The sequence below is a fragment of the Ascaphus truei genome, chromosome 1 (assembly GCF_040206685.1).
Source record: "Ascaphus truei isolate aAscTru1 chromosome 1, aAscTru1.hap1, whole genome shotgun sequence".
Taxonomy (NCBI): domain Eukaryota; kingdom Metazoa; phylum Chordata; class Amphibia; order Anura; family Ascaphidae; genus Ascaphus; species Ascaphus truei.
In genome coordinates, this window is record NC_134483.1 from 265,304,885 (window position 1) to 265,317,186 (window position 12,302).

Sequence of the window (12,302 nt, forward strand, 5' to 3'; positions counted from 1 at the left end):
CTGTAACCATTCCCTAATGTTTTCCCAAATCGGGACCACCCTCGGGCAAGACCACAGCATATGTTTTAAATCCGCTGATTCCCCACACTGCTTTGGGCTGAGCGGCGAATACCCTTTAACAAATTTAGATAGTATAAGTGGGGTATGATACCAACGCATGAGGACCTTAAATGCGTTCTCCTTTAACGTGGCACAGACCGAGCTTTTGGCTGCAGCCTGAAGGATATGATCCCAGTCTTCGTCTTCTAGTGTCTCCCCTAAGTCAGTCTCCCATCTCGTCATGTAGTTGAGTCGGGGCTCGTCAGTCTTTGCCAGGACAGATCACTTCCCTGTACATCTGAGAGGTTAGTCCCCTTGTGTCCGTTCCTCTAGAACACATTTGCTCAAAATTCGTTCTTTGGGGTCTAAATAGTTCCGAGTTTGGTACTCCTTTTTCTGATTTAATTTGCTCAAATGTTTTAATGAATTTCCTCCCCTCCAGATCTTTGAGTCGTTTATAACCCGACTGAGACCAAATTAAAAAGTTTTTACTAAGCATCCTCGGAGCAAAATCTGGGTTCTTGAGTAATGGGGTCATCAGGGATTGTTTGGTGGTAAGCGTATGTCTAAATTTGGAATTCTCCAATACCGCCAGAGAGTTCGCCACGGCCTCCAGCCGCATCTGTATTGTGTTTCCACAACGTTTGGGTAGCCAGATTAAATCGTGCAGCTCAACTGGTGCACAGCAGTCTCTCTCCAGTGCCATCCATCTCCGCAAGGACGGGTCTGCGTGCCACTGGACAATTTGGCTCAATTGGGCTGCCTTGTAATATGCCAACAAGCAAGGTACCGCTAATCCCCCTTTTGTGACTGGCCTTTTTAATATGCTCTTCGCAATTCGCGGGCTTCTGTTGTTCCAAATAAAATTCAATATTCGAGACTGTAAGGAGAGGACATCAGCTTGTACTAAAGGTACCGGTAGGGTCTGGAAGAGATAGAGCACCCTGGGGAGGAGGTTCATTTTAATACTATGGATTCTCCCGAACCATGAAATACCATAACCGGCCCATACTCTGAGGTCCTCCCTTAGAGTCCTGAACAATTTCGGGTAATTTGCTTTATAGAGTGAATTATAATCTCTGGTAATATAGACCCCAAGGTATTTGATAGAGGAGGCTTGCCATTTGAAATTGAAATTTATTTCTATCAATTTTTCTACTGGTCGTGGTAGATTTATGTTGAGGGCTTTAGATTTGGTCTGATTGATTTTGAACCTGGAAATTTGATTACATTTTCCCAAAATCTCAAAGACATTAGGCAGGGAGGTGAGGGGTTTAGACAGTGCCAGGATCACGTCATCCGCATACAGCGCTACTTTATGAGCTTGGTCCTTTACCTCTATCCCTGAGATATCGGGGCTTAAGCAAATATGCGCTGCTAGAGGTTCGACACACAGGGCGAATAACAGCGTGGACAGGGGGCATTGTCACGGTGAGATTATGGCAGGCCGTATAGTCACACATAAATATATATAACAGATGATATATATTTATCACTGGGTCTGAACTGGGACGAGTCTTAGATATAATAAAGTATATTTATTCCTTTGGATAGGTGAACACACAAATAATACAGTAACAGACAAGAAGTACACTTACTTTGGGTTTGGGGAATGAGAAGTATATAGCATAGCAATTCTCTCGCAATCAGGTAGCCATCAGATGATAAATTGAAGACAAGGATAGAGGGTGAACATCAGTTTATTAACCTTTTGTGCCCTATCCTTAACATTGAGTACCGTGGATTGGTTTGCAATTAACTCTAGCCAGTGGTTAACGTGGGAACACTTTCTGACCCATGCCCCCGGCTCTGGGGTCCCATTTCTATAACCCCTCCTCTATATCAGGAATGCCAGCTAGTCTACCAAATGGAGTACCTGGCAGGAAATCCTTTGTTGTGAGGTGTGAAATGGAACACTTGAAGACTGCTCTGGTTTGAGTAGTCTTCACCCTCATGCAAACAGTGGAGGTGACAAAATCCTTTGAAACATACTCAGGTCCTAGACATTGGGTCGCCTTTCTGGCCATCTGCTACTCTGGTATGCAAAGGAATTTCCTCTGAGTTTTACCCATATCTTGGAATACAGTATGTTGGATAAAACAGGAACATATTAAAATATCCGGTTCCTTTGGGTCCAGCAGGTCCAAACTTCCCAGTTCTCAATGCCGGAACTGGGACACCCTATGGTCCAATTTTCGACCTGCTACGACCTGGGAAACCGGAGATACACAAATACACTTTAAACCGTTTTACATTTTAATACATAAATCTCCGCTGTAAATTAAATCACGGTTTTTCACTAAATCCCCATTGAAAACAACGGGCTTCGCCGCCATAGACTTTCAATGGCAAACCGCCGCCGTTGGCGGCTATGGGAATCCCCGCCATAGACTTTCAACGCGGCGATGCCGCTGTTGAAGTCAATGGGAGTTTTCCGCCGTAGCCGGTCAATGGGGTTTGGCCGCCATTGGAGTCTATGGGAAAAATCCCGAACTTTCAAGGGGGTCCATACTCCGTCAGATTGGTCCCAGAGGGTCAAGGATGGTTCTGCAGCGATGCCGGAGCAGTGGCTACGGATACCCCAAACCCTGACTCTCTGGACCCTTCGGAACCGGAGCTATGGAATACCAAATTTCTGCATTTGACACTTAGCCGTTTTCCTGAGCTGTTTCTGCCGCCGCCATTGGAAACTATGGTGCGGCCCGCTCTTCTCGGTACGACCCTTATCGGGGGTCCAGGATACGGGGACCCGGTTGTGGTCGAGTGGGGGGAGGTCTAGGAAATAGGGACAGAAATAATTTTATTCCTAGGGGCCCTAGAACTGTTTATTCCCACGCCACTTGTCGTTGAACTTGACTTGTAAGTGATCAAAGCTCTTGTATTGAAATTGTATCCGCTTTGCGGTTAAGCGGTTTGGACGGCAGTCAACTCGTTCCTGGAAAGCTCTCTCGAGGGTTTCTCCATTGAAGTCAATTAGCCCATTGACTTTCAATGGGAAACCGCTGCTCTCCCTCTCGGACGCCATCTGCTGGTCTTCTCAGGAACAGGACTCCACAGCAAGATTCACCATTAAAAAGCATTGAGCCCTAATGGCGGCCTATGGGAACCTGCAAAATGGTGCCTGAAAAGGCGGGAAAACTACACAAAGGGCTATAATCACTATACAACTATTAACCCTTGTGCTCCCGGATGGATCCCAGTGTGTGTGTGTGCTGCAGACCAGATGTTACAATAAAACAGGGGAAACGGGAATACACATGTACATGTCATTACAGGGGTTAAATAACCGTTCTGGGTCTTAGCCAAGTTAACCCTTCGACTCCCGGGGGAGGTCAGGGGATGGCCAAATGGGGTGTAACCCCTTTAATCCCGGGCCACCCCCTTTCTCCCTCTACAGGCATCCCTGTCTTGTCCCGCTATAGATCTTAAATTGATCCGAGGGGAAGCCCTGGTGTCGGACCTTAGCTGTAGGGCCGTTGTATAATGCCAGGATGGCCTTGAGAATCCGTCCTTCAAAGCCAAATGCTCTCAATGCCTCCCTCAGGTAGGGCCAATCTATTCTATCGAAGGCCTTCTCCGCGTCCAGACTCAATACCATTGACGGGATATTTTGTTGGCCAAATCAATCAGATCGATTATCCGTCTGGTACTGTCTGCCGCCTGCCTGCCTCCGATAAACCCCACCTGATCCGGGTGTATTAGTCTGGGAAGGACGATACCCACCCTGTAAGCTAAAAGTTTAGAGAAGATTTTTACATCCGAATTAATCAGGGAGATGGGCCGGTAGCTCTTACAGTCTGCCGGGTCCTTACCCGTCTTATGGATCAGTGAGATGGAAGCCTGGAGCATCTGAGTTGGGAAGGAGGCCCCTGCGAGAATTTCATTGAATAATTTCAGAAGTTGGGGGGCTAAAGTTTTCAGGTATTTTTTATAATATAGATTTGAGAAGCCATCCGGACCTGGAGCCTTGGCTGGCTTAAGTGACTTTATTACCTCAGCTAGTTCTTCCGAGGTAAAGTCCCCCTGTAGCGCTTCTCTCTCTCCTCTGCTCAATTTGGGTAATCGTGCCTCTTTTAAAAATCCTTTAAGTCTCTCTCCTGTTTGTTGTGTCTGGCTGACCTTATCTCCATCATAGAGCGTTTCATAATAACGTTTAAACTCCTCCAAGATCATTCTAGGATTGGAGGTAGGGTCCCCCCCCTGGGTCCGAATCGATGCGATACAGTAATTTGGAAGCCTATTTCGTAGCTTATTGGCAAGTAAGGTATCTGGCTTGTTGGCCAACTCTCTTTCGGCCTGGGAGGTTAGCAACAGATTGAGTTTAATTTTGGTGTCCGATATCTCCTTCAGGATATCATCCTGTTTACGGGCGATGTGGGCCTCTGAGAGTTGTGCCAGTTTCTCCCTCGGCTCTTTTATCTTAGCCTCTTTCTCTCTCTTTTTTTTGGCGGCCAAATTCATCAAAATCCCTCTCATCGTCGCCTTATGGGCTTCCCATAGTGTCGAATGTGAGGACACACTTCCCTCATTGATTTCGAAGTATTGTTTTAATTTATCCCCTACCTCCCGTTCGGTTACCGGGTTTTTCAGTAGGAGCTCATTCAGTTTCCAGTTCGCTCCGGGTCTGTCCAGCGAACTCAGTGTGCACCGCAGCTCTATCGGTGCGTGGTCTGACCAAGAGATGTCATGAATCCCTGTGCGGTAGACCACTGGGACCACCCTGTTCGATATCAGGAAGTAATCTATCCTGCTGTATCTGTTGTGGGGGTGGGAGAAGAAGGTATATTCTCTCGCTATAGGGTGCTGCTCCCTCCAGATATCCACTAATTGGCAATCCCTCATCCCCTGGTTGAATGTTAGTATGTCCTGTTTCTGAGGTTGGTGCATCTGTCCAGGTCTGGGTCTAGCGTTCTATTAAAGTCCCCCGCTAACAGGATATTGCCTTGTGCTTTGCTGTGTAACAAGTTAAAGAATTGTGCGAAGAACTCTGGGGTGTGTTCGCAGGGAGCGTATACAGACGCCAGCGTTTGACCTTGGATGGTCCCTATTATTATAATGTATCTACCATCTTTATCTTGGCTTGGCTACTTGTAGTGTCAGCCGATTGTGTATGAGAATTGCCACCCCTATTTTTTTAACAGGCGCCGAGGCCAGGTGATGTGTCAGGTAATGTTTGTCTAAGTATTTAGGATGGTTATGTTGGGAAAAGTGAGTCTCTTGCAGGCAGACTATATCCACCTTTTTGCGGATGTAATCCCTGAAGGCGATTTTTCTTTTAATAGGGTTATTGAAGCCTTTCACGTTGTGTGAGATGATTGTTATTTCCTTACCCATTGTTTGGTGCGTATGAGCTGCAGCCGCTGTGTACCTGACCTGTTTGTCTATGGATGTCCTTATCTTGAGGAGGCTCCAACCTCTGTCGTTCTGTTTGGGTGTTCTTAGCCTGGGTGGGGTCAGGGTTGGGGGGATACATAAGGAAAACTGGGGGAGACAAACACATAACCACAGTGTTATTACATTTATACTGTCCTCGGTTCCTTGGCTTAGCCAACTGGGAACCGAGTTCATCGCCTTTGGGTGCCGGAGGGTCAGGGCGGGGCACCGATCTCCTCGATCCGCTCCCACACCCCTTTCCCTCCCCCCAAAGGACTTCGCCAGAGCCAAGTGTATGAGAGTCACCTGACTCAGGCTCGAGGTCCATGCGGGTTGCTAGGCAGGTCTCTGTCCTGATACCCCTGCCCTGCCTTTCCTGTGAACATAACTGAACAAACTTTTGTTAACCGTAGCGCTACTTCCCTGCTAATTCTATGCGAAACTTAACCACCCCCTTAACTTCTGGTATTGCTTGCCTCTTCTTCCTGTGAACTACGACTTGGATTCCCCCCCCCCCCCCCCCCCCGAGCTTAAGGAAAATACCGGCGTCCCCACCCCTTCGCGCCCCTCTCCTTCTTGGTTTAGGTTAACAATTTTCTTTTTCCTTTTTGGCTGCTCCACACCCTCCTCCTGCCACCCTCCTGCCGCTCTTTCTCTTCTCTCTTCTTTATACCTCCGTCCCGTGCTCCTCTCCTTGCGTGCTACTCCCCGTCCCTACCTACAGCTCTCTCTCTCATCACTTGCTGTCTTTACCCGTACGCCTCCGATCCCGTGCCACTGCTGTCTACTCCCACCTCCCTAGTATCCCCTCTACTCCTACCTCTCCCGTCTCTTCCGCTCTCCGTCCCCTCTACCTCCTGCATAACTTCCCCCTTCCTTCTCCTACCTTCCTAGCCCCACTCTTCTTCCTACACCTCACTTCCTCGCCCCTTCTATATAACTTCCCCCTCACAGTCTACTCCTACCCTTCCTTTCCCTCCTTACCCCCTTCTCCTCCTCTTAACCCTGTCGTCTACCTCGGACTTTCCTCTCCCCCCACCTATCAGCCTACTTCCTGTCTCTCTCTCTACTACCTTCTCACCTCCCTCTCCTGTAGAGTGCCCACAACTATACCTTGCCACCCCTTCCTCCCCTCCCCTTCCTCCCCTTCCCTTCCTCCCCTCCCCTTCCTCCCCTTCCTCCCCTCCCCTTCCTCCCCTTCCTCCCCTTCCTCCCCTTCCTCCCCTTCCCTTCCTCCCCTTCCCTTCCTCCCCTTCCTTCCCTCCCCTTCCTCCCCTTCCCTCCCTCCCCTTCCCTCCCCTCCCCCCCTCCCCTCCCTCCCCTTCCTCCCCTTCCTCCCCTCCCTCCCCTCCCTCCTCTCCCTCCCCTTCCTCCCCTCCCTCCCCTCCCTCCCCTTCCTCCCCTCCCTCCCCTTCCTCCCCTCCATTACAGCTTTCTTGCTGTATGTGGCTCCCCGCGGGGAGCATGGAGCCGCTACTGCGACTGCCCTTATGGTCCCCCCTGCTGTGCATCGCCGCTGTGTCCCCCGGCTGCCGTGCGCATCTTTCGTGCTCCTCGGCCGCCGGAAATGAGGTAACTCTATGCCGGATCTGCCACCTCCAAGATTGCCGCTTCTGCTCCGCCCTCTGACGTCACCGGAAGTCCGGTCGCCGCCATTTTGGATCTTGTTTCGCGCCCGACGGCAGGGAAGCGCGCGCTCCCCTCCTCTGCTCCTTTGATATCCGGGGTTTGCGTTCCAGCATGCAGCTCCTTCAGCCTCGTGGCAGCCGCCATCTTCGGATCTGGGGCCCCAGGTACGTTCTCTTCTGCCATACTGCATCCCGGTGGGCGAGCCATTCCTATTCACCTTTCTCCGCTGTGGGGGTTCCTCCGCTCCTAGCTTGGTGGCAACTTTAAACGTTTATTAGGGGGTATAATAACTTGGCAAACTGGGAGAGTGTGTGGCTGATGGCACCACTACCATCCACCCTCCCCCTCAGTCCTTATCTTTGGACGCGCCCGGTCGGGGGGAGCGTCCCGCTGTAGTCCAGGTGGGGTCTGGGGTCTCTACTGCTTCGGTCGCCGTGACGGGGTTGTTTTTTAGACCCAGTTTCTGTAAGAAGGCGTCCCCTTCCTCCAGCTCCCGCATAGACTGGCCTCCCATTCCGGACCACAAGCAGACCGAATGGGAAGGTCCAACGGTACCGGACGGCCTTATCGCGTAGGATCTTTGTGATAGGGATTTTGCTCTTTGCCTCCCAGCATGCACCTCATGGTGGCCTTTTTATATTATTGTATGCGGAGTTTTGCTGTATGACTGATCAGGTATTGCAAAGTCGCACTATACTTAAAATGGCCTCATGATTGCAACCATACATGAATTCTAAGAATATAGACCATATTTTTCTCTAGTGGCACAGATATATTTAATACCAAAAATGTAGCAGTGCTTGGTAAATAGGGTTTGTATTCTCATGTACCTCACTCGAATGAAACCAGAGGGGGTATTTATTGCATAGTTTTGCTTGGTAAAAATGGGCCAAAACGTATTTTGAGAGCAGTGTATTTAAATGCTGAATTGTATTTCGGTTTGTCTCCTGTGACACATAACCTATTGTCAATGCTTGCCTGTACTTCGAAATTGTAGACTGTAGTTCTAATTGACTAATTTTTTTTATTTTAAAGGTACATGGTTCACAGACTCCTCCTGTCAGCTTTAGGGAGAAGGGAACTTGATGACCGAGATCACTATGGCAACAAAAGACTGGATCTTGCAGGGCCATTGCTGGCATTTCTTTTCAGAGGGTAAGCACTGTGCATTTCGTAATTCTGTTCCACTGAGTTTACTTAAATTATCTAGCATCCTGCTCCATGCTAAGCCAAGTAGGCAAATTGCCACTAATGCCAAATATGAACAAAATGTGAACCATTAGATCAGTGATGCTGTTGCAAATAAATGTTGTTTAAAGTTGCAAATCTTTGATATAGCATACATCATTCCCATGACTATATCTTTACTAAATTATCCTTAGATCCATTTTCTGCCAGTTTATATCATTGTAGTTTGTAAAGTGTGTGTAGAAAACCAGTGCCTCAGAAAAAACAAGTCCTGTTTGGAATAATAAACTGCAGTTGGGATGAACTCCTTCCATATAAGCATATAGCATAACGTAGCCCTAATAGGGTTAGGGGACTAGTACCTAATGCCAGCGGCACCATAAATGAGTGGTACAGACCAAAGTCCCATTAATCAAAGGAGAAAGAAAGGGTACAGCGACCCATAAAGTGCACTCACTCAGTTTCTCCTGGAGTATCCAACATCAGAATTTTCATTGGCGTGCAATCTCCCAGGTAAGCAGCAGGAACAGGTAGGAAAATAAGGCAGTGCCCTGCCAGAGGTAACAGAAGGAGGCTCACGGTTTGTAACAAAAAAAGTTAATTTATTACATAAAAAAGTGGACAAAAAGGTCCCCCCTAAGCCGCAGCAGGGGTCCACCAACGCGTTTCGGGCAGTATACCCTTTATCAAGGTGTACACAACAACCATATAAGCTCAAATTTATACTACAGCGCCTATCGCGTGACGTCACGGACGGTGCAACCAATCAGATGGCATCTCCTATCAGACGTGTCCACTAGGGTTTGGAAGCCTTTTTTTCGTCACAGACGTTTTAAACTGTGAAATGTTAGTTTAATAAAGTTGTATTTGTTCCCAAGTTCAGTACACCAATCGGAGAGTACCATCCTTTAGCCCATATCCCTTGCATTGTATTTGAGGATATGTGAGGCTTAATAAAGTTTGTTGTAATGATGCGATCCCAATATCCAATCGGGACACGTCTGATAGGAGATGCCATCTGATTGGTTGCACCGTCCGTGACGTCACGCGATAGCGCGATCGGCGCTGTAATATAAATTTGAGCTTCTATGGTTGTTGTGTACAGCTTGATAAAGGGTATACTGCCTGAAACGCGTTGGTGGACCCCTGCTGCGGCTTAGGGGGGACCTTTTTTGTCCACTTTTTTAATGTAATAAATTAACTTTTTTTGCTACAAACCGTGAGCCTCCTTCTGTTACCTCTGGCAGTGCACTGTAGTTTGTAAAGTGGCATGGTATCAAAATGGCATACCGTTGAAATGAAAAAATCCCAAGGGCACACAGATAATGTTCAAATAAAAAAAATAGCTATTGCGGCACGATGTCACTGACACCATGTCGCCATGAAAACAATGTATTGCAACAGAGCACATATTGCAGCCAGAGAAGCGTACTGTATATTGCACATTTCCCAGCGTTGAGGGGTTGCATAGAATATAGGGTACACACTCGGTCTTGGAGAGTGGTGCCTGTAGCCTATAGGGGTTCATTTTTAAAATCCAGCCAGAGCCAGCACTTCCCGAGTAGCGATCTCGCGAGAGAGCCCTGCATTGGACTTCCACTTCCGGGTTGTAGCAGGGCAGCGACTTGCAGCAGGGCACTGCCGAGGGAGGCAGTGTTAGTGAGGACAGGCTTGGGAACCCCACGGGCGATGCAGCTTTACTGATTGTAAGTCTTTATATGTAATTTTACCCATTAAAGTGATTTTACCTAACACCACCTTTTTTTCTCTGCGCTCCAACTTTTTTGTTATCTTATATTGCACATTTGCATGTCAAAATACCAAATGTTCACATAAGCGCATTCATATTACATTGCCAATATTTTGATATGCTATTTGTGCAATATATGCTCTGTTGCTTTTACTGCAATAACCGGATATACTGCAATTTGTAATCTCTTGCTATAAATGCAACAGAGAGCTCTTGCATCAGCCTTGGACTAAAAATGGTAGGGTGCAATGAAGGGGTATGGCTATTACTCATGTACTCAAGAACAGAAAAATCCCTCCACTTGCACTCACTACCAGCAAGTTGAAAAGTGTCAATCAATGAGAAAAATCAATACATTTTAACCATTATTTATGGTTTTAAATTAAAAATTGCTATTTTAGACATCTTCAATTCTTAAAATGCAGTTCTACTGGTGGTTACTATATTCAAGATTTTCTTTTATTAATTCTTAGTACCACTAATATCAATTGTTTGTACCCACAAATAAGCGCTCCTATGCGAAACACGAGTCGGTCTGTCATCTGCTAATTACATCATTACACCGGAGGGAGTGGTAGAGCGGAGAGAAACTGGTGCATAACGCACCTTGCGCTCCCTTTTTTCTGACCTGGGAGATGGGGGAATTAGAAACCTCTAGGGATCTAAAAAATATAGGAATTGAGAGGTTATTTTCCAATGGCGTATTAAACACCTTGCATCTAACTACCCATTGAAACAGTTCTCCTTTCAGATGCCGTTTGGCAATGAAAGAACAAGTTTGTCAGGTGTAATAAAAACCACACGTTCTTATCTTTCTCAACACCAATCAAATGAATTGGTAGGATGGCTTGTGTAGGAGTACACTTGGAGTACTCCGACTTCCTGTCACACCCCTCCGTCCCCCCTGCTAAGCAATAACATAATACTGTACACCTAATCATAGAGAATGAATGCTAAAGTTATACTGGGACTTTTTATATCCTATTAAAGGAAATTACTACTTTGCCCTAATTAAGATTGCTGTCAAATGAAACAGTGCCTGCTGCTATTGCTAGGAGAAAACACTGCAGTACTGTGACTCCTAATCTGTCCATGTGTACTTTTGGAAAAATTGATTAATTAGATCATTGCAGATAAATCCGTGACTGTTTTACAAACATTGTATTTGCATGGTAGCAATTTATATACTTGAAGACTAGGATAAATGTTTCTCAACCTAGCAAGTGGTTATTTAAAACAAATTGTAAGTTTGCATTGAATGCATATTTCTCTAGAAGTAAAATGATGGCTACAAATACTGTACTGCTATTTTACTGAATCAGTGAATTTCATCCAGTTTATCAGAAAACGGGTAGCATTATTAAGTCTGAAGTCTTAATATGAAATACATACAAACTTGTGACACAGAAGAAGTTATTTACAATGTATTATTTGAAAGAGGGTTGTCACATAAACTGATCTGAGAAGTACAAACACTTTATATTGGTGGTCCTAAGGATAAACTAATTGAACAAATCTTTAATATCTGTACCAAAAATACCAAAACATAAACCCCCCAATCACCCAACTAAGGATAATTGGACTGGGTAAAGCAGCCCAGGGGATAAGTTACAAGTTGTCTCCTACAACTAGTTAAATAGAAACATACAATTACAAAAAGACATCCCCGGCGCTAGTACCTTACAAACGCAATGATTATTGCACTATTTGACGAAAATAGTCCACCACAAATACTGTATTTGTCAACTTGAAATGCTGCCAATCCTGGGTCTTTGCTGGTTAAAGATCCTGTTATTCGGAACGGTCAATCCTAGTGCGAAGCATACAAGAAAAAACTTCATAGTGTAGTATGTAATGTTCAACCAAAAAGAAGCTTAATAATGCTTGTATCTGACTCAGCTGGTAGAAGTTGTGCTTCAGCCCACGTCTCTCACCGCTCCACAAACCCCAAGTGTTGCTGTGTACTGAACTCAGTCCCTCCCGCACTCAGCTCCAATCAGTGTCCCCAGAATAAACAGAAGGGGAAGATAGTGCAAATCTACAAGGCTTTAATTTAAAATGCAACAATACACAAGGGATTGGGTGGGGGAGGGGGAGAGGGATATGAGGGGAGGGGGAGAGGGATATGAGGGGAGGGGGAGAGGGATATGAGGGGAGGGGGAGAGGAATATGAGGGGAGGGGGAGAGGGATATGAGGGGAGGGATATGAGGGGAGGGGGAGAGGGATATGAGGGGGGGAGGAGAGGGATATGAGGGGGGGAGGAGAGGGATATGAGGGGGGGGAGGAGAGGGATATGAGGGGGGGGAGGAGAGGGATATGAGG

The 12,302-nt window shown here is 46.7% G+C and overlaps 1 protein-coding gene across 5 annotated transcripts in view; it reads left to right on the plus strand.

The window, feature by feature from the left end:
- Positions 1-12,302, plus strand: part of POLR2B (RNA polymerase II subunit B) — a 299,158-nt gene that overhangs the window by 152,207 nt on the left and 134,649 nt on the right. For all 5 annotated transcript variants that reach the window (XM_075603624.1, XM_075603633.1, XM_075603642.1 and 2 more), the window contains one exon: positions 8,077-8,196. In XM_075603624.1, coding sequence (XP_075459739.1) covers positions 8,077-8,196 — 120 coding nt within the window. The remainder of the gene's footprint in view (positions 1-8,076; positions 8,197-12,302) is intronic.